The sequence below is a fragment of the Dipodomys spectabilis genome, unplaced genomic scaffold (genome assembly GCF_019054845.1).
Source record: "Dipodomys spectabilis isolate Male_0828 unplaced genomic scaffold, ASM1905484v1 ptg000210l, whole genome shotgun sequence".
NCBI lineage: Eukaryota > Metazoa > Chordata > Mammalia > Rodentia > Heteromyidae > Dipodomys > Dipodomys spectabilis.
In genome coordinates, this window is record NW_024870887.1 from 2,233,095 (window position 1) to 2,253,449 (window position 20,355).

At 39.8% G+C, this 20,355-nt stretch overlaps 1 protein-coding gene across 3 annotated transcripts in view; it reads right to left on the minus strand.

Moving 5' to 3' along the window:
• Dtnb (dystrobrevin beta) overlaps positions 1-20,355 on the minus strand; it is a 199,708-nt gene that overhangs the window by 138,376 nt on the left and 40,977 nt on the right. For all 3 annotated transcript variants that reach the window (XM_042696649.1, XM_042696651.1, XM_042696652.1), the window contains exons 5-6: positions 14,278-14,363; positions 2,437-2,591 (exon numbers count right to left, since the gene is read on the minus strand). In XM_042696649.1, the coding sequence (XP_042552583.1) occupies positions 2,437-2,591; positions 14,278-14,363 (241 nt within the window). The remainder of the gene's footprint in view (positions 1-2,436; positions 2,592-14,277; positions 14,364-20,355) is intronic.

Sequence of the window (20,355 nt, forward strand, 5' to 3'; positions counted from 1 at the left end):
CCAAAGGAACATAGGTCCCATGGCTTCCCTTATTTGCAATAACTAGTAACTCTAGGACAAGCAGAAAAGGTCAAAAGCTATGTACATATGATCAGATAAGATGATGCAAAGTGAAATGAATTCCAAGATAGGGCACAAGGTTTTATCTTTCTTGCTGGGTTTTTTTAATTTAATTAATTTATTCATTTATTTTGTCGGTCGTGGGTCTTGAACTCTGGGCCTGGGCACTGTTCCTCAGCTCTTCAGCTCAAGGCTAGCACTCTACCACTTGAGCCACAGCACCACTTCTGGTTTTCTGGAGATAAGAAGCTTATGGACTTTCTAGCCTGGGCTGGCTTTGAACTGTGATCCTCAGATCTCAGCCTCCTGGGTAGCTAGGATTACAAGCATGAGCCACCAGTGCCCAGCTTCTTGCTGTTGTACTTATAATGTACTAAGTGATTTTTTTTGTTTCTTTAGTATGTTCTTCCCCCATGGTATAACCCCTGTTTTCACTGTATTTGATTCCAGTGCCCTGCATCTTGTATATACATTTTTCTAATTTGGGGAGGGGAAGGAAAATAACAAAATGCTGAAATAAGGATACAGGTTGACCCATTGTAGCAATGAGATGTACAAGACACTATGTTGAAAACAAACTTTACAACCTGGAGGAGAGGGGAGGGAAGAGGTGGGGCGGGAAGGGATGGTAGGGGAAAAACAAAGGAGGGGGTAACAATGCTTGATAGGAAATGTACTCATTACCTTATTCATGTAACTGTAACTCCTCTGTACAGTATCTTTACAATAAAAAATATATACTTAATTAAAAAATCAAAAATCACCTTTCAGGAGAAAACTATAACCCTTCTCCCCAAATGCTGAACTTCTTAAAACTTAGAAATTAAATGTGTTTATGACTTTTTTGTGGCAACAGTGTGTTTGAACTCAGGGCCTTGCACTTGCGAGGCAGACACTCTCCACCTTTCATACCACAGCTCCAGTCCTTCCTTACTATTATTTTTAATAACTTTAAGCTTCTCAAGTCACTGCATTCATTTATCAACACTAAAGAATTTATGTTGAGAGAAGACAAAAAAGTAGTGGATACAGACAACTCTGAACAGAATGGATAAGGGGAAGTATGTGGAAAGAACACAGCCTCAAAGCTACTAAGAGCTTCTCATGGTTATATGTCCTCCTTCAGTGTGAAAGCTGTGACCCCCTAAACAATGGAAGACACTGCTTCAAGTCTGAATTCAGATAAATATGAATTTTTAACTTTATATATAAAAAGGGATGAGTATACATGTATATGTACCTGTATTAGCTGCTTTTTCAATCTAAGTATAACAGGTTTTTGCTTCTCAAAAACTTCTTGGGAAATGTACTCATTACTGACTTATGTAACTATAACCCTTCTGTACATCACTTTGACAATAACATAAAAAACATCTCAGAGCAGGGCACTAGTGGATCACTCCTATAATCCTAGCTCCTCCTAGCTACTCAGGTGGCTGAGATCTGAGGATCACTGTTCAACTCCAGTAAGCCAAGCAGTAAAGTCTATAAGGCTCTTATCTCTAATAAACTACTCAGAAAAGGCTGGAAGTGGTGTTATGGCTCAAGTGTCTCAGAAAATAATCATCTGTGTTGCTATAGTTTTATGTCACCATTTCTGCATTTCCCAGCTTAAAGAACCCATTTGGGAAAGTAATATATCTCTAGGAGCAATAATATAAACACTTTCTTTTTTTTTTGGTCAGTCATGGTTGTGGGGCTTGAACTCTGGGCCTGGGCGCTGTCCCTCAGCTCTTCAGCTCATGGCAAGTGCTCTACCCCTTGAGCCACAGCGCCACTTCCGGTTTTCTAGTGGTTTATTGACGATAAGAGTCTCTCGGACTTTCCTGCCCAGGCTGTCATTGAACCACGAGCCTCAGATCTCAGCCTCCTGAGTAGCCAGAATTACAGGCATGAGCCACTGGTGCCCAGCATATGCAAACACTTCTTAAGACACTGTTCTTTAACATATTTCAAATGTTACTTTTTTTCCCTAGAAAAGAGCCCCACTTCTTTCCGTGTAGAGAATGGGGAAACCTGTAAGTCCACCTGCATCGCTGAGCTGCCCCCTAGCCTTGTTGCTGTGCGTGCCTTTCTGTGTGCAGCCCTGTGCCTATCAGCCCTATCTGTGTTCAGCTCTCTAGATGCACATCCCTGTGCATGTACAACTCTGCGCATGGCCTTGTCTGTGCAAAAAAAAAAAAAAAAAGATCCCCACTTCTGCCACAAAAGAGCTTTCCAGTAAATTTGTTCCCCTCTCTTATTCATCCACCCCCTCCTGCCAAGCTATTTTTCTTCCCTTACTGAGGACTTTATAGCTTAGCCTGAAAGCCATCTGCTGACATGTTCAAAAGTAGAGGGACAGGTGAGTACTGAATTTTGTCAAATTGTCCTTACCTGCTGTGGAAAACAGGTGCGGACCGAGTGCTCTGTGTAACCAAAAGATGGCCCTTCAAAGACAGCAGTTGGGAGCTTCAGAACCTCCTTCAGAAACTGGTCAAACTTGCTAAATATCATTAAGCCATTGGAATCTGACATCTGGGAGAAAATATCTAAGAGAACAAAACCAAATAATGTCAAACTCTAAGAAAATACCAGCTTTTTACAAATGGCTCTATACCCCTAAAACAGTATCATGCAAAAGTACCCAAAGTTACTATGGTTTTTAACTAATATTAAAACAATTCCTGTTATTAATGCTATGTAGCTATTTTGCTGACAAGCATCCTCCATCCCAATCACTTAATATTCCACCTACAAATAAACCAATAAATGTCAGTCATGTGTTAATATTATACCTAAAATTAAAGCCAAAGATATCAGTGTATCCACATAGCTACTTTTTCAGTATGCAAAATACATATTTTAAAATATTTAAATATGTAATATTTAAATACAATATTTAAAAATATATTTATTTATACCAAACTTTGTTCCAATAAAAATTCATAGCAGCATGTCTTTATTCCCCAGTATCTGTGTTTATACACATATGTTTGAGTATATACAGATACATTAGCATTTTGGTGATAAGATATGCAGTTGCACTAAATCTGTGTATTTGTTTACTAATGATATAACTATATACCTGTGAGGGATAATATTTGACAAGATGTTTAGAATATTTTATTTAGTAAAAATCCATATACACTCTCCTAATCCCAAGATACTCTGACATTATAAAATCCTAGTTTTACATAAAGACTGTCCAAGAAGATGAAGGGAGGCTTCAGATACTTCTACTATTTCTTTATCTTCATGCAGATCTCTTGTCTCCACTTAGTTCCTTCCTTTCATCGACAGTTGAAGAAAATAAGAAATATAACCAAAAGCTAAAACAACTTGAGAAACAAATATGACCTAAATAATTTTGCAAATTACTATGCTCCTTTTTAAAAAGTGAGTTAAAAGCAATTTGAAAGTTCACATTTTGTATATTTTTAGTGACAGTTTTCAAAGTAATCTATGTCTACATAGTAGGTATATGTAACACACATACAAGCATCACTCTTTTGGTTTAATCTGAGGTTTATCTTGAAGTATTAAGAAAAAATAGAGCATGTTAATAAAAATAAAATCAAGATTGTCATCCATAAGGTAATTTTTTTTTTGGTCGGTTGTGGGGCTTGAACTCAGGGCCTGGGTGCTGTCCCTCAGCTCTGCAGTTCAAGGCTAGTGCTCTACCACTTAAGCCACAGTGTCACTTCTGGTTTGCAGGTGGTTAATTGGAGATAAGAGTCTCACAGACTTTCCTGCCAGTGCTGGCTTTGAACTGTGATCCTCAGATCTCAGCCTCCTGAGTAGCTAGGATTACAAGTATGAGCCACTGGCCTGCCCAGAAGGTTATTTCTAAGGCACAAGAAAATGGGAAATAAATAAAGAAATGAAAATCTTCAGCAATGTCTCTAATAGTTAAAAGCAAAAATATTGCCAGGCACCAGTAGCTCACACCTGTAATCCTAGCTACTCAGGAGGCTGAGATCTAAGGACTGTGGTTCTAAGCCAGCTTGGGCAGGAAAAGTTGATGAGTCTCTTATCTCTAATTAACCACCAAAAAGTCAGAAGTGACGCTGTGGCTCAGTGGGAGAGCACTAGTGTTGAGCAAAAAACCTCAGGAACAACATCAAGGCTCTGAATAAAGCCCCAGGACTGGCACCAAAAACAAAGTAAAAATATTAAAACTAATGATGGGCTAAAAGCAATATGGTCCTATAGAAAATGAAATCAATTAATTGAAAAATGCAATTTTAAGCACCAAGTCAAGAAGTCTGCTAGGTATTTTTTTGTTTTGTTTTGGCTTGGGATTTTTTTTGTTTGTTTTTTTGTTTTGGTCAGTACTGGGACTGAACTCAGGGCCTTACACTCTCACTTGGCCTTTCTATTCACAATTGACATTTTTACCACTAGAGCCACACCTCTACTTCTGGTTTTTTGCTGATTAATAGATAAGACTCTCAGAGATTTGTCTACCTGGGCTGGCTTTGAACTGAGGTTTCTGGATCTCAGCCTTCTGAGTAGCTAGAATTACAGGTATGAGCCACTGGTTCTGGCAGCTGAGTGTTTTGAAGGACAGCATGGTCCTTCTCCCCTAAGAAACAACTAATATGGCTGGAAATATAACATAAAAGGAATTTTAGGGCTACACTGACTCCAAATACAACAGAAAGAAGGAAGAAATATTTTATTAAGTACCGCCTTGCCCAGCACTACAGTGAGTATGCAGATGCCCACTTAATACTCATCCTCTTTTCCTTAGTTAATGAACACTAATTTCATTCTGTACAGCAAAATAAAACAGATTAAACTTCCCAGTCTCCTTTGAGCAGAGTGTAGTCACGTGACTGACTGGCAGATGAGACTGGAGGCAGAAGGGTTATGATAGACTTGAAAGCTAAAACCCCACAAACATAAGACAGAGAAAGCTCGGGTGCCAGATGAAGCTCTAAACCAGCCCTGGACTGACTTTCCACTGTCAGAGTTCTTCTATATAGGAGAAAGATAAATTTATGTAGGAGAAATACACTTTCATTCTGAATTTCTGGTTTCAGGCAACTAATGCTAATCTTAAGTGCTATATATATATATATGTATATATATATATATATAGCACTTAAGATTAGCATTAGTGTATATATATATATATATATATATATATACATACTTTACCAAATATTGCCTTGTGTTAAGTGTTGTAGACTAAAATACAAAAAATATATAGGTGCAAGAATATAACTACCTCAAAAATCAACAAACAGGACAACATATACCAATTTCAGGAACACGTGTCCTAGGATCAAACAGATTAAGAACTTTTCAGCACAGTAAACATGCTGAGTCATTACCAGTATGAAACAAGAATCATAGATCATGCAAAACAATCAATCAGATATATCCAACATGACAAAGAGCTACAAAATGACATCTAGAGGGCTGTGAAGGTGGCTCAGTGGTAGAGCGCTTGCCTTGCATGCATGAGGCCCTGGGTTCGATTCCTCAGCACCACATAAGCAAAAAAGAAAAAGAGCTGGAAGTGGCGCTGTGGCTCAAGTGGTAGAATGCTAGCCTTGAGCTAAAGAGCTGAGGGGCAGTGCCCAGGCTCAGAGTTCAGGCCCCATGAACGGACCCAAAAAAAAAAAAAAAAATGACATCTAGAGTCTGAGATTGACAGACTAGAAAAGAAGAAAGACATACTGAGAAACTCTTCTAAAAGGAAATTTAAAGAAATCAAACCACATGTAGGAAAAATGAACAGACAACAAAGACATGAGCTGGCGATGTAGTTCAATGCAATAGTTCTTGCCTACTATGCATGTCTTGGGTTCACCCAGCAATGCAAAAGAAGAAAAAAGAAGACAGAAGTAGGTATGCTGTCAAACAGATAAATTGCCAAGGAAGTTCTAAAAGAAAGAAATTTAAAAGCTGTCCTGATACAGGGTTTGGATGATGAGGTGAAAACAGGTTGGAGTCTGATTAAGATGACAAATGAAAGAGTGGGATTTGGAGGATGAGACACTTATATGGGTACTGAGTATAAAGCATGCCTTCTAGGGAGCAACATTCTGACTATAACAGATCACTTATATTGAGAATATAGAGTAAATAAGAAGATTACAAAGAAAACTTTTAAAAACTACAGCAATTTGGACTTGGCTTAAAAACTTTTTTTTGGGGGGGGGGGGGGCGGCGTTCGTCATAGAGCTTGAACTTAGGGCCTGGGCACTGTCCCTGAGCTCTTCAGCTCAAGGCTAGTGCTCTACCACTTGAGCTATAGAGCCACTTCCAGTTTTCTGGTGGTTAACTGGAGATAAGAGTCTCATGGACTTTCCTGTCCAGGCTGGCTTTGAACCGCTATCCTCAGTTCTCCGTCTCCTGAGAAGCTAGGATTATAAGTGTGAGCCACCAGTGCCCAGCTTTAGCTTAAAAACTTTTAAAGTAGGGAGGAAATGTGTAGAAAATTAGATTTCAAAAAAATTGATTCTTAATGATGGTGACTTAAAGGACCAGAAAATCTGTAAACAATGCATGAATGTGGTGGTCTTAGCTGCAGTAGTGGCATATGGCAGGTTCTCAAATCCAAGACATCCCAATGCAAGGAGTTGCAGTTATGGCAAATGGGACTGAGGAAGGAAAGACTTTTAAAGAATATGATTATTAAATTTCTACTTTAGGAAAACCTTGACAACCCCAAGTGAAAGCAAACTAGAGATCAAGATACCACACTCAGCTTTGAACCAAAGTGATCAGGGTGAATCTGCATATTTTCGAGTGGAACCATCTTGCAGACAGAGTACTGGGCCACAGTTCAAGGAGGGCTGAAGATTGAGAACGCGGAAATGTTACCACAAATGCGAATACTTGATGCTATGCACAGGAAGAGCCTAAGTGATTCGATTTTTTTAATAGCTAGCTGCTGTTCTTGCAATGAAGGAAGATGATCATCCATTAAATGTGAATGAAAACAGAGAGTCAATATAGGATGTGGCAGACACTTCAAGGCGCCCACTCCATACCTCTGCCCTCATCTCCACATGAACCGTAACTAGAGAGTGGCGCTGTGTCCACTTCAAGTATGACTTCCCAGCCTCATGTGCACTCTGTAGCTCTGAGTAGACTGATGGAAAACCATCTGCTTTCCTATGGAGGCAGCTCTTTGCCCTCTCTGCTGGGAAGGAATGCTAAGTCCTGCAACAGAAGTGTCAGCTTGTGATCCTAAGGAAGAAAGCCAGAGAGCAGAGCAACAAGCCAGGAACTGGAGTCTTTGACAGACTAGAGTCCTACATAACTACACAAACTTGCCACTTACCTGCTTTTGGACTTATTTTTTACATGAGAAAATAAATCCCAGGTCTTTAAGACTCTATTAGTCATGTTTTCTGCTGCTACTTGGTCACTACCAATCAGTACAAGTACTTAGGACCAGAAACTTAAGTACCAAGTACATAAAAACACACATACATCACTTCATAATCACAAAAACACACATGTGTAGACCCACACCAACAATCTACCACTACCTCAAAGTAAAAGAGAATGAGTGACAGGCTAGGGAGTATTGTGACTAAACAACCACATCCATAAAAAGAGCCTATTTTCAAGTACACCTGAATGACACTTGTCATATGTGTGTGTGAGACATACGTACATGTCATATATATTGTCATATCTTTATTGCCATAAACATATATGTGCCATATGTATGCCATATATATTTCCATATATTTATTGCCATATATGTTTGCTATATATATTTGGCATATATGACAAATATATGGAGATATTTATATATACTGATTTTCTTTTTTTTGTTGTTGTTGCTGTTATACTCAATACTACTTGAGCCATGCCCCCAGACCTTTATGCTTTGGCTACTTTTCAGATACGGTCTTAAATTTTTGCCTAGATAGGTCTGGACCTTATATTTCCCATGTAATTGGTCTTACATACCACCACGCCTGACTTACTAAGATGGAGTTTTCACTTCCTCCTGTTTCTCTACCAGTGAGTGAGGTCCAGCATGTTGCTTGATATAGGTGCTGTAGGAGTGTGGCCTGACTCACTTGCACCCACTCAGCTTCTTGCACATGCCCTGGGTGACAGCTGTGAAAGGGCCCCTAGAACCTTGGCTTTGCAGGGTGGCTGTGTAAGGGATGTACCAGAGATGTACCAGAAGCAAATGTGAGACAGCCAGCACTGTTGTGTGGGGCACTGGGGAAGTGTCACTTGGGCCATGCTCTACTTCTCAAGATTGCACTTGCTTTGTCTCAAAAAAAAAAGGGGGGGGGGCCTCCTACCTGTAATCCTAGCTACTCAGGAGGCTGAGATCTGAAGATAGCAGTTCAAAGCCAGACCTGGCAGCAAAGTCTGTGAGATTATTATCCCCAATAAACCACCGGAAAACCAGAACTGGTGCTGTGGCTCCGTAGTAGAATGCTAACCTTGAGCTGAAATGCTCAGGGACAGAGCCCAGGCCCTGAGTTCAAACCCCACAACCAACAACAACAACAAAAAAAGGAGTTTTGCTAGTTTTTTGTCCAGGCTAGCCTAAAAACTTCAATCCTCTCAACTACTGACTTCTAAGAAGATGGGTTTACAAGCCTGGTCCTATTTTTTTCAATTCTTAAAAAAAAGGAAAACAGCCAGGTGCCAGTGGCTCATGCTGATAATCCTAGATACTCAAAAGGCTGAGATCTAAGGATCACCGTTTGAAGCCATCCTGGGCAGGAGAGGCCATGAGACTCATCTCTAATTAACCACCAGGAAACCAAAAGTGGTGCTGTGGCTCAAAGGGATAGAATACTAACCTTGAACCAAAAAAACCTCAGGGACAATGCCAGGCCCCAAGATCAAGCCCCATAACGATTAAAAAAAAAAAGGAAACTAGGGGCTGGGAAGGTGGCTTAGTGGTAGAGCGCCTGCCTTGCATGCATGTAGCCCTGGGTTCAATTCCTCAGCACCACATAAGCAAAAAGAAAAAAGCTGGAAGTGGTGCTGTGGCTCAAGTGGTAGAGTGCTAGCCTTGAGCTGAAGAGCTGAGGGACAGTGCCCAGGCCCAGAGTTTAGGCCCCACGACTGGACCCAAAAAAAAAAAAAAAAGGAAACTATAATTTAATTGGCTTATACTATAAGAAAACCAGCAAAAACACTTTCATTTAATAAGAGAAATATTAAAATTAATTAATTAAAAATGTAATAAAGAAACTTGTTACTTAAGGTACTAGTCTTTTTCAGAATGTTTCTCTGATCTGTAAGAAAAATGACATATTTGATTGCTAATTTTTTTTTTTTTTTAATTTTTTTTGGTCGTGGAGTCTGAACTCTGGGCCTGGGCGCTGTCCCTCAGCTCTTCAGCTCAAGGCTGATTGCTAATTTTTAATACTAAATGAAGCATAATAAATAGTCTAAGTATGCTATATACATATAAGATTCTAACAAAGAAGTAGATGAGACAATAAAATTTAATGAAAATTTAGGGGAAAAAAAAAACAACACCTAAGACTACAGTGGTAAAATGCTTGCCAAGCATGCTCAAGGCCCTGAGTTCAATCTCTAGTGTGGGGGAAAAAGTTAGACCTTTGGATATTAAATCGTTTCCCAGATCATGATTCATTTTCCCTTAATTCTCTTGCTACTTATACATCTCTGAAAGAAGGTATGTCTAACAGCTTCCAAATAGAAAAAAGAGGCTTTCTGGGGGGCGGGGGGGAGGATGGGAAGGGATGGGAAGGGGAAACAAAGGAGGAGGCTACGATGCTTGATAAGAAATGTACTCATTATCTTGTCCATGTAATTGTAATCCCTCTGTACAGTATTTTCACAATAAAAAAATATATTTTTTTTTAAAAAAAGAAAAAGAGGCTTTCTCCCCTAGGAAAATCCCATAAATGAGTCCTTAAATGTAACTGTGAAGACCATTTCTAATGCTTTGTGTAGTGGGCAATATAATACTACTTACCTATCATCATCATCTTTGGATTTTTTTTTTTTTATACTGGCGGCTTAAACTCAGAGCCAGAGTGTTCTCCTTTAGCTTTTTGTTTTTGCCAGTCCTGGAGCTTGAACTTAGGGCCTGGGCACTGTCTCTTGGCTTTTTTGCTCAAGGTTAGGACTCTACCATTTTGAGCCACAACTCCACTTCTCATATTTGAGTTGTTCACTGGAGGTAAGAGTCTCAGGTGGACTTTTCTGCCTAGGCTGGTTTCAAATTGTGATGCTCAGATCTCAGCCTCCTGAGTAGCTAGAATTACAGGTGTAAACCATCAGTACCTGGCTGTCTTAGATTTTTTTTGTTCAAGGCTAGGCTAGTGCTCTACCCCTTGAGCCACACCTCCATTTCCAGCTATTTCCTAGTTAACTGGAGATAAGAATCTCATGAACTTTTCTTTCCAGGAGTGGCTTCCATCCTGTCCTCAGATCTCAGCCTCCTATTTCTTACTTGCTTCTAGTTGTAAAATTTTTCCATTATTTGAGATATGTAACCATGAGCATCACCCATTCAGAGTAAGCATGGGTCAGGAGAAAGGCTGCAGAAGTAACAAGTGGCTGAAGAATCACAGCCTTCAAGGCTCAGTTTTGAATAAGTGAAACTGCTTAACTTCAAAAGCAGGCCTCTCTACAGTTTATTAATAAAACATCGAAGAGGGGGGCTGGGAAGGTGGATCAGTGGTAGAGCTCTTGCCTTGCGTGCATGGGGCCCTGGGTTCGATTCCCCAGCACCATATAAGCAAAAAGGAAAAAAGCCGGAAGTGGCGCTGTAGCTCAAGTGGTAGAGCGCTAGCCTTGAGCTGAAGAGCTGAGGGAGAGTGCCCAGGCCCAGAGTTCAGGCCCACAACCGGACCCAAAAAAAAAAAAAAAAAACATCGAAGAGGCAAACAACTGAACATCAATGGGTCAATCTGGGCAAAAGCAGGTAGACAGAATCTCAGGTCATCTTCTCTCTGACTAGCCAAATGTTGCCTTTCAGAAACACATAAAGGACAAATCGTGTAACTTATTGTAATCATAAAAGCACCATAGCTGGGTGCCAGTGGTTTACACTAGCTACTCAGGATGCTGAGACCTGAGGATTACAGTTCAAAACCAGCCTGGACAGGAAACTCTGTGAGACTCTTACCTCCAAAAAACACAAAAAAGCCAGAAGTAGCACTGTGGCTCAAGTGGTAGAGTGCTCACCTACAAAAGCAGCTCAGGGACAGCATCCAGATTTCAAGGCCCATATTTCAAGCCCCAAAGCAGGTGATCAATAAATTAATTAATTAATTATCATGTTACAACCCAGAGAAATTCTTTTGGTATATTTCTCATTTTCTATGTGCACAATAAATGTTTGTTGAAAGCCAGATCCAAGCAACGCTGGACATGTCATAGTGGCTGGTGCCTGACTTCTACAGAGAAAGAACAACAAAAACAGCATAGCACAGACACAAAATCAGACACCTAGACCAAAGGAAAGAAGACTCAGAAATATAAGCACATAGCTACTGCCACAAAACTGTCAACAAGGGCTGGGAAGTTGGCTCAGTGGTAGAGCGCTTGCCTTACATGCCTGAGGCCCTGGGTTCGATTCCTCAGCACCACATAAGCAAAAAGAAAAAAGCTGGAAGTGGCGCTGTGGCTCAAGTGGTAGAGCGCTAGCCTTGAGCTGAAGAGCTGAGGGACAGCACCCAGGCCCAGAGTTCAGGCCCCACGACTGGACCCAAAAAAAAAAAAAAAAAACTGTCAACAAAAATGCCAAAAACATGTTGAAGAAAGGATAGCCTTTTCAACAACTGGTGCTGGGAAAACAGGATATCCATATGTAAAAGACCATAACAGTATTCCTATCTCTCAACTCTGTGCAAAAAAAATCAATGAATCAAAGATCATAATGTAAGACTTGAAACACTGGAACTACTAGAGGAAAATACTTCAAGATAAGCACAGGCAATGACCTTCTAAATAGGAATCTAATAGCTCAGGAAATAATAGCAAGAAATAACAAATAGAACTGCACAAAAATTTAAAAAAAGAAGAATCTGCACAACAAAGGAAACAACCAGAATGAAGAGATAGTCTACTAAATGGGAGCAAATCTTAGCCAGCTATTCATCTGACAGAGGATTCATGCCCAGAATATATAAAGAACTCAAACAATTAAATACAAAAAAAAACCTCAATGGCTTAACCAATAAATAGACAAATGAATTCAACAGATCATTCTCAAAAGAAGTACAAACGGAGCAGCAACAGCATCATTAAAAACAGACAAAATTTCAACTTTTTTGTGCCTAAATAAAACATAATTTCATCTGTATATTATTTTTCCCCAGGAAAACATCACACTGTATTAGGAAACCACGAAAGACTATTTTGAGGGCTGGGAAGGTGGCTCAGTGGTAGAGTACTTGCCTTGCATGCCTGAGGCCCTGGGTTCGATTCCTCAGCACCACATAAGCAAAAAGAAAAAAGCCAAAGTGGCGCTGTGGCTCAAGTGGTAGAGCGCTAGCCTTGAGCTGAAGAGCTGAGGGACAGCACCCAGGCCAAGAGTTCAGGCCCTACGACCGGACCCCCCCCCTCCCCCGCAAAAAAAAAGAATGTTTTGAAATAATGCAGGAGGGAACCTTAGTATTTAAGTAAAACCATGATTTTACGTTACTGCATGGCAGCTGATTTTGAAATGAAGATAAATAAGACAATGGCTAACCAAATATATGATCAAAGATCTTTCTTTAGAATGTCTAAATCTAATCTAGTGGGCAATCTGCATTTCCAATTTTCAATGACATGGAAGACATGTAAGAAAAAGCACAGAAAATAAATTACCATAGGAAGTAATCTTGCCCCCAAACTCGAACTTGAATGTGATTGAGCCTCTGTACTTCTCAATTAAAGGAGGAAAAAGTAGGATACAAAAGAACAACTCAAGGAAGCAATCATCAAAATCCAGCCTACAAGAAACACTACAGGAGCCAGGCGCTGGTGGCTCTCGCCTGTAATCCTATCTACTCAGGAGGCTGAGATATGAGGATCACAGTTCAAAGCCAGCCCAGACAGGAAAGTCCGTGAGACTCATCTCCAATTAACCACCAGAAAACTGGTAGTGACAACTGTGGCTCTAGTGGTAGAGCTCTCACCTTGAGCTGAGGAGCTCAGGGACAGCTCCCAGGCCCAGAGTTCAAGCCCCACAACCATAACAGACACAGACACAGAAGACACAGACACAGACACAGACACAGACACAGACACACACACACACACACACACACACACACAGGAAATACTGCAGGATGGACAGCTCAACTCTACAACAGAAAATATCTTTAGATTATCTTAAAATCTCATTAAAACCAGTAATTTTAGTCCCATTTTCCTGAAATCTGACACCAAGTGTTTTACTCTCTGAGGACCTGTGTCAGGTAGCTGAACATTATACTATAATCACATATGTCTCAACACAGTGTCAGCGTAGCGGAGAATGAGAAACAATTTATCCACTAAGATGGACCCTTAATTAGATGAAATCCCAGCTTTTCTTCCTCTATAAAACAAAATCGTATCAGCTGCTTAAAAGGATTTTAAAGATTCCACTAGAGAACATATGTAAAGCACCCAGTATAATGCTACCCATATCTTCAGTAGTCAGTACTGAATGAACAACAAAAAAAAAAAATCAAAAGCAGCAAAAGTAAATAGTCATGAATTTCCTCCTCTCTGACTTCATTTAACCTTCTTTCATGGTACCTAGTGAATAGCAAAATGCCAAAGTGGCCAAATAGAAATAACAATAACAACAAAAACTAAAGGAAAAATCAAACAAAATAGACTATCAATTTATGCCAGAGTCTGCTTCTAAGAACAGGAATAGTTTAATCATAATTAGGTAAATATTACCTGATAATGAATGGAGTTAATTAGGAAAAAGACTAAACTTGACAAACCTGGCAAAAGCAATTAAGCTAATTTTCCAACTAAATGCTCCAAGTATAATCATCTCCAAGCACATGTTAATAATATGATAAATATTTTTAGAGTATTTTCAAAATGTCAACATCATTATTCTGAACCTCTTCAGCGCTTTCATTTAAATTAAATCAGCCAACAGCAGGTGGCGTAACTTACACATTCATAGCCAGCTGAAGCAAAGGAAGTGTAGGAAGCCCCCTCCCATCAAAAGAGCTCAATACAGCATCATCCAAAAGTCTGAAAACTGTTTGAAAGACTTAATTTGAAAACATTTTTTTCAAATAATATGAAAATACTTACATCTTAATTTGTCCAGCATTTTTCCACCACACATTGTTGCTAACATAGCTTTAACTGAAAATACCGTCAACTTGCCTCGGCCCTCACTGCAAAATAAATATTAGAAATAATTGCTATCTGGAACCACAAAGCAGTCAAATGTACCACCCAATCCACTAGTAAAAAAGATTCCTCCTCTTATATTTTGCAGCAATACTACATTTAGAAATCCATTTTTTTGTTTTCATTTTTTTTCTCTTTGCCGAAGTAAGACTTCATCTTTGCTAGGGAAAAGACATTAGTTTTAGATAACTTGATTATCTAGAAACAAGTTTGACAAACCATCAGTAAAGTCATTTCTACTGGCTTGTAGGCAGATGCCAAATGAATGAACCTGAATTAAGCTTCTTATCAACTAAACCCATTAAATCCACACCAGAGGCATTTTGGTGGGGTTTTTGTTTATTTGTCTGCTTGTTTTCTTGCTTGTTTGTAGTTTGGAGATTGAATACCCCACTTCAACCAGGCTAGGCCAACACTCTACTACTTGAACTATACACCAACCCTTTTGTTTAGCAGACAAGGATCTTTATTCTGGGCTGCCTCAAACCTCAACAGTGCTCCTGGCTCTACCTCTCAACTAGTTGAGACCACCAGCAGGTACCATCCATCATACTTGGCAACGTATTTGTAAGTACGTTGAGGAGTCATCTGGTGTGAATATAATTCAGAAATATCTCCTCATATCTACATATAAGGATATATATATTTCAAGGATATATATATATAAGGATATATAATATTAAGATATTATAGTAATTGCTATCTGGAACCACAAAAAAATCAAATTTGAAACCCAAAGATTGAAAAACTAGTAAGATGATTTAGGATATTATATTAAGCTTTGTAAGATATTTTATCAAGGAGATTTTAACAAGTTTATTGTTATGTACTAACAATAGAGTGCTCACTGCTATAAAGATTTCATAATACAGCCAGGAGCTAGTGGCTCATGCTTGCAATCCTAGCTACTCAGTAAGCTGAGATGTGGAGGATTACAGTTTGAAGCCAGCCCAGTCACAAAAATCCACAAGACTTCATCTCCAATTAGCTTGCAAAAATAGGGCTGGAGGCATGGCTTAAGTAGAAGAGTATCATCTAAGCAAGAAAGCCCATTGAGGGTGCAAGGCCCTGAGAGTATCTAAGACATATCTTTGCTTTTACTGTTAACAACCTTTATGTCACGATGTCAGTGTTAATTCTAAGAAGCTTAATCATGTCTGTCATCCCTGTCACATTCTCAGACACCATTGGACCCAGTAAAAAAGAGGGGACAAGCCGGGCGCTGGTGGCTCACGCCTGTAATCCTAGCTACTCAGGAGGCTGAGATCTGAGGATCATAGTTCAAAGCCAGCCCGGGCAGGAGAGACCGTGAGACTCCTATCTCCAATAAACCACCAAAAAACCAGAAGTGGCGCTGTAGCTCAAGTGGTAGAGCGCTCGCCTTGAGCTGAAGAGCTGAGGGACAGCGCCCAGGCCCAGAGTTCAAGCCCCACAGCCGACCAAAAAAAAAAAAAAGAGGGGACAGTATTAGTAATGCTTTTTCTTTTTTTTTGGGGGGGGGGGGTCCGGTCTTGGGGCCTGAACTCTGGGCCTGGCGCTGTCCCTCAGCTCTTCAGCTCAAGGCTAGCGCTCTACCACTTGAGCCACAGCGCCACTTCCAGCTTTTTTTTTCTGCTTATGTGGTGCTGAGAAATTAAACCCAGGGCCTCATGCATGCAAGGCAAGCGCTCTACCACTGAGCCACCTTCCTAGTCCTATTAATGCTTTTTCTTATGAACTGGAATAACAAAAAATAACATAAATTAATTACTCAAAGATATGCTGCACGCCACCAGCCAAACCTAGATGACATCAGCAAATCTCCCTGCCCCATGTCCACTGCTCCCTCCGTTCAGCTAAGCCCAGGTCTCAGTGTAGGTAAAAACTGTAAAAACTGTAAAACTAAAAAAGTATAATCATCAGGGGCTTGGGAAGGTGGCTCAGTGGTAGAGCGCTCATCTTGCATGCTTGAGGCCCTGGGTTCAATTCCTCAGCACCACATAAGCAAAAAAAAAAAAAAAAAATGTAAAAAAGTATAATCATCTAGTCAGAAAATCCCAATAAACCTATAAAAAGAAAAAGAAAAAAAGGGTTTAAGAATGTGGCTTAGTGGTAGAGTGCTTGCCTAGTATGCATGAAGCCCTGGGTTTGATTCCTCAGTACCACATAAACATTATGATGCCAACATTATTGTAACATTATTGTAACACCAAATCCATTTAAAGACACCACTACCACAAAATCAAGTTGTTATCCCTCACAGTCACAAGAGTCTTCAACAAGATGTGAGAAAATCAAATGTAGCAATACATTAAGAAGATACACATAATCCAGAAACTGTACCCTAGGAATCTAAGACTAATTTGACTTTTAAAAGCTAATCAGTAGGAGAGAATGATGAAAAGGGTGATGAAAAGATGCACTGTATATATAAACTGCTTCTTGAGTGGCAACTTCTTTGTACAACTACTTAAAGATAATAATAAAATCTTTTAGTGAGGAAAAAAACTAATAAACACAATTCACTATCTCAACAAAATTCAGTCTCAATTCTGGACATGCACAGAAAACTAGAAAAACAAAAAGCTTTATGATAATGTATATCTTTAATAGTAAAACAACAACCTCCACCAGGCTAAATGATGAGAGACTGACTGAGTACCCTTCTCATAAGATCAAGAAGTCAACCCATGTATGGTAGTGCACACTTGTAATTCCAATACTAGGAAAGCAAGGCAGAAAGCATATACACTCAAGGTCACTGTGGGCTAAATGTGGGCTAAATGGAGAGAAGCTGTCTCAAAAATAAGTAAGTAAATAAACAAATAAAGGGTGGAAGTATGGCTCAGTTGATAGAGTGCTAGCTAATGAGCAAAAGTGTCAGGTACTGAGTTTGAGTTCTGGTCAAGTTAAGGTCTTGGACCTTAAAATAAATAAATAAACAAGCAAATCAAGAATAACTGCTCTTACCACTCATAGTCAACTTGACACTGGGGACCACAAATGGTGATATCAGCAAGAAAAAGAAAGGAGAAATCAAAAGCATACAACTGCAAAGAAACTGTCCATCCTACCCAGTATAATCATCTAGTCAGAAAAGCCCAATAAACCTACCAAAGGAAAAAGAAAAAAGGGGGCTGGGAATGTGGCTTAGTGGCAGAGTGCTTGCCTAGCATGCATGAAGCCCTGGGTTTGATTCCTCAGTACCACATAAACACAAAGAGCCAGAAGTGGTGCTGTGGCTCAAGTGGTAGAGTGCTAGCCTTGAGCAAAAGAAGCTAAGGGACAGTGCCCAGGCCCTGAGTTCAAGATTCAGGACTGGTAAAAAAAGAGAGAGACAGACAGACAGACAGACAGAGAAACAGAGAGAGACAGAGAGAGAGAAAAGAAGTAAAAATCTACTAAAAACACATAAAGGAGGGGGAGGATACGAAGGGATGGGAAGGGGAAACAAAGCAGGAGGCTACAATGCTTGATAAGAAATGTGGTCATTATCTTACCCATGTAATTGTAACCCCTCTGTACAGTATTTTCACAATAAAAATATATTAAAAAAATAGAAAAAAAAACACATAAAGGAGCAGAGCAAGGAGGCAGAACACAAGATAAGACACTCAATTAGTACCAAAAATGTTCTCTAACTCAATTCTGTTACATATAATATGTAAATTCAACTCTAATATTCAAATATAGAATAGATACAATTCTCAACTAACAGGGCCTTTACACTGATAAAAAAAAATCTTTAAAGCAAAAAAGAAAGAAAGAAAGACATACTCAACATCTGCATGCTGAACCTACAAAATATTAATGCAAGCAGTCAAAAAAGAGTTAGAGGTATACCATTGTTCACTATTGTTAAAATGTCAACTCTCCCTAAACTGATCAGAATCCTGTTGGGACTCAATGCAATCTGGGGAGGAGATACGGTAAGTGGGGAACAGGAATATGGGACAGTTTCCCTGCCCTGTCACTCAGCACATCATTCTGATACCACATGGGTGAGGGGTTGTCTCCCCTCACATCAGCAAGCCCACATCAGGTAACTTGCTAGATGACCCATTCAAATCACTTGTGACACCATCTGAAGATGGATGTCATCAAATCCCTCAGGCTGAAAGCCTATGGCTCCCTCTACCCACATCAGAAGCCAGTTGTGCTTATACTTCTGACTACACAGTCTATTAAATCAGAGCTTTCCATAACTCCCTTCCCCTGATTTGCTAGAGGAGCTCACAGATTTCGGAGACTCACTTATATTTGCCTATTTATTCATAAAGGACTTTACAAAGAACACAGATGAACAGCTGGATGAAAGAGATGCATAGCCTGAGATATGTAGGAAAGAGCCAGGAGTTTCCATGCTGTCCACAGATGTGCCAGCTCTCCAAACTCAGTCATTTCAGATTTTGTGAAAGCTTCATTATGCAGGCATGATTGATTAAATTACTGACCATTACCTTCAGCCCCTCTCTAATCCCCAAGAGCTGGGACTCCAAGTTCCAACTTTCTAATTCATGATGCTTCCCTGGCAACCAGGCCCCATCCTGAAGTTATCCAGGAGCCTACCAAGAGTCACCCATTAGAGCAAAGGATGCTCTTATCTCCCAGGAAATTATGAGGGATTTAGGAGTTACATCAGACATTCCTATGACTTAGGAAACTAGGAGTTCTAGTATGTGAGGAACCAGAATCCACGACCAGATTTCACAACAGATTTCCCTAGTGCCACAATGAGCAAGGGTACAAGGAGCTCTGTCTTAGGAAGGAAAGAAGAGACCAAACATGGAAACAAAAAATTCCCTAAGCACCCAAACTATTAGAAACAACAAATGAGTCAGGAGCAGAAACCTTTCATTATTTCACAAATCTCAAATTCACAAAAGGGTACTTTTGTAGAAATCAACAAAACAATTTCTTGTATAGGCTTAAAATTTCTAAGCCCATACCTTGAGAAGGTATGAAGACCTACCATTCAGATGCCTAAAGTTAACTCCTTTGTTATACTTTAAAATAGGGGTGGGACAAGTCAGCCAATAACAAATGCTGAAGGGGATGCTGAGAAAGAGGAACCCTATTACACTGCTGGTGGGAATGTACACTTATACAACCACTTTGGAAGGCAGTCTGGAGGGTCCTCAGAAAGCTAAATATTGACCTCTCTTATGACCCAGTCATACCACTTCTAGGCATCTATCCTGAAGAACAGGAACCAGTATACAAGGACACATGCACCTCCATGTTTATTACAGCACTGTTCATAATAGCTAGGATATGGAAACAACCCAGATGTCCCACCACAGATGAATGGATCCAAAAATTGTGGTATCTATACACAATGGAATATTATGCAGCCATTAGAAATGACAAAATAATGGCATTTGCAGGGAAATGGATGGAGCGAGAAGAAATCATGTTGAGTGAGGTAAGCCAAGAGCAAAGAGACAAACGGTACATGGTCTCCCTGATAAGTGGATGTTAAATCCAAAATGTTAAGTGATACGATAAAATTAACAGGACTTAAGAAACAAAGAACTTCCACTCATCTGGTCGAATCACTACTAAATAACCCCATGCTGCTGATCACATGTATGGTATATATGTGTACACCAGAGGGGAACTAGGAAGATGACACAGAACTAGAGTGAATCACGTAAAAAACATACAACAGCAGGACCCATTAGCTGCACAGGACATTGACCAAAATGAACTAAGCAACTTAATGGCAGCGATGGGAGGGAGGGAACAAATGGGAACGAGGGAACAGCTGATCTATGCAAAACAAAAGAAATGTACATATCACCCAATGTGGAAGAAATAACTGTATTGCAAAGCTCATAGAACTCATAAATGTTATAGACTGTGAAAAAAATAAATAAAATAGGGGTGGGAAATCATTTGGTATTTGACAGGACAGACACATCTGCTCCTCATCAGCTACCCATGGCCTGTTTGCCTGTATTGACAATTTTGCATGGATCTTGAATAATGTTGCAA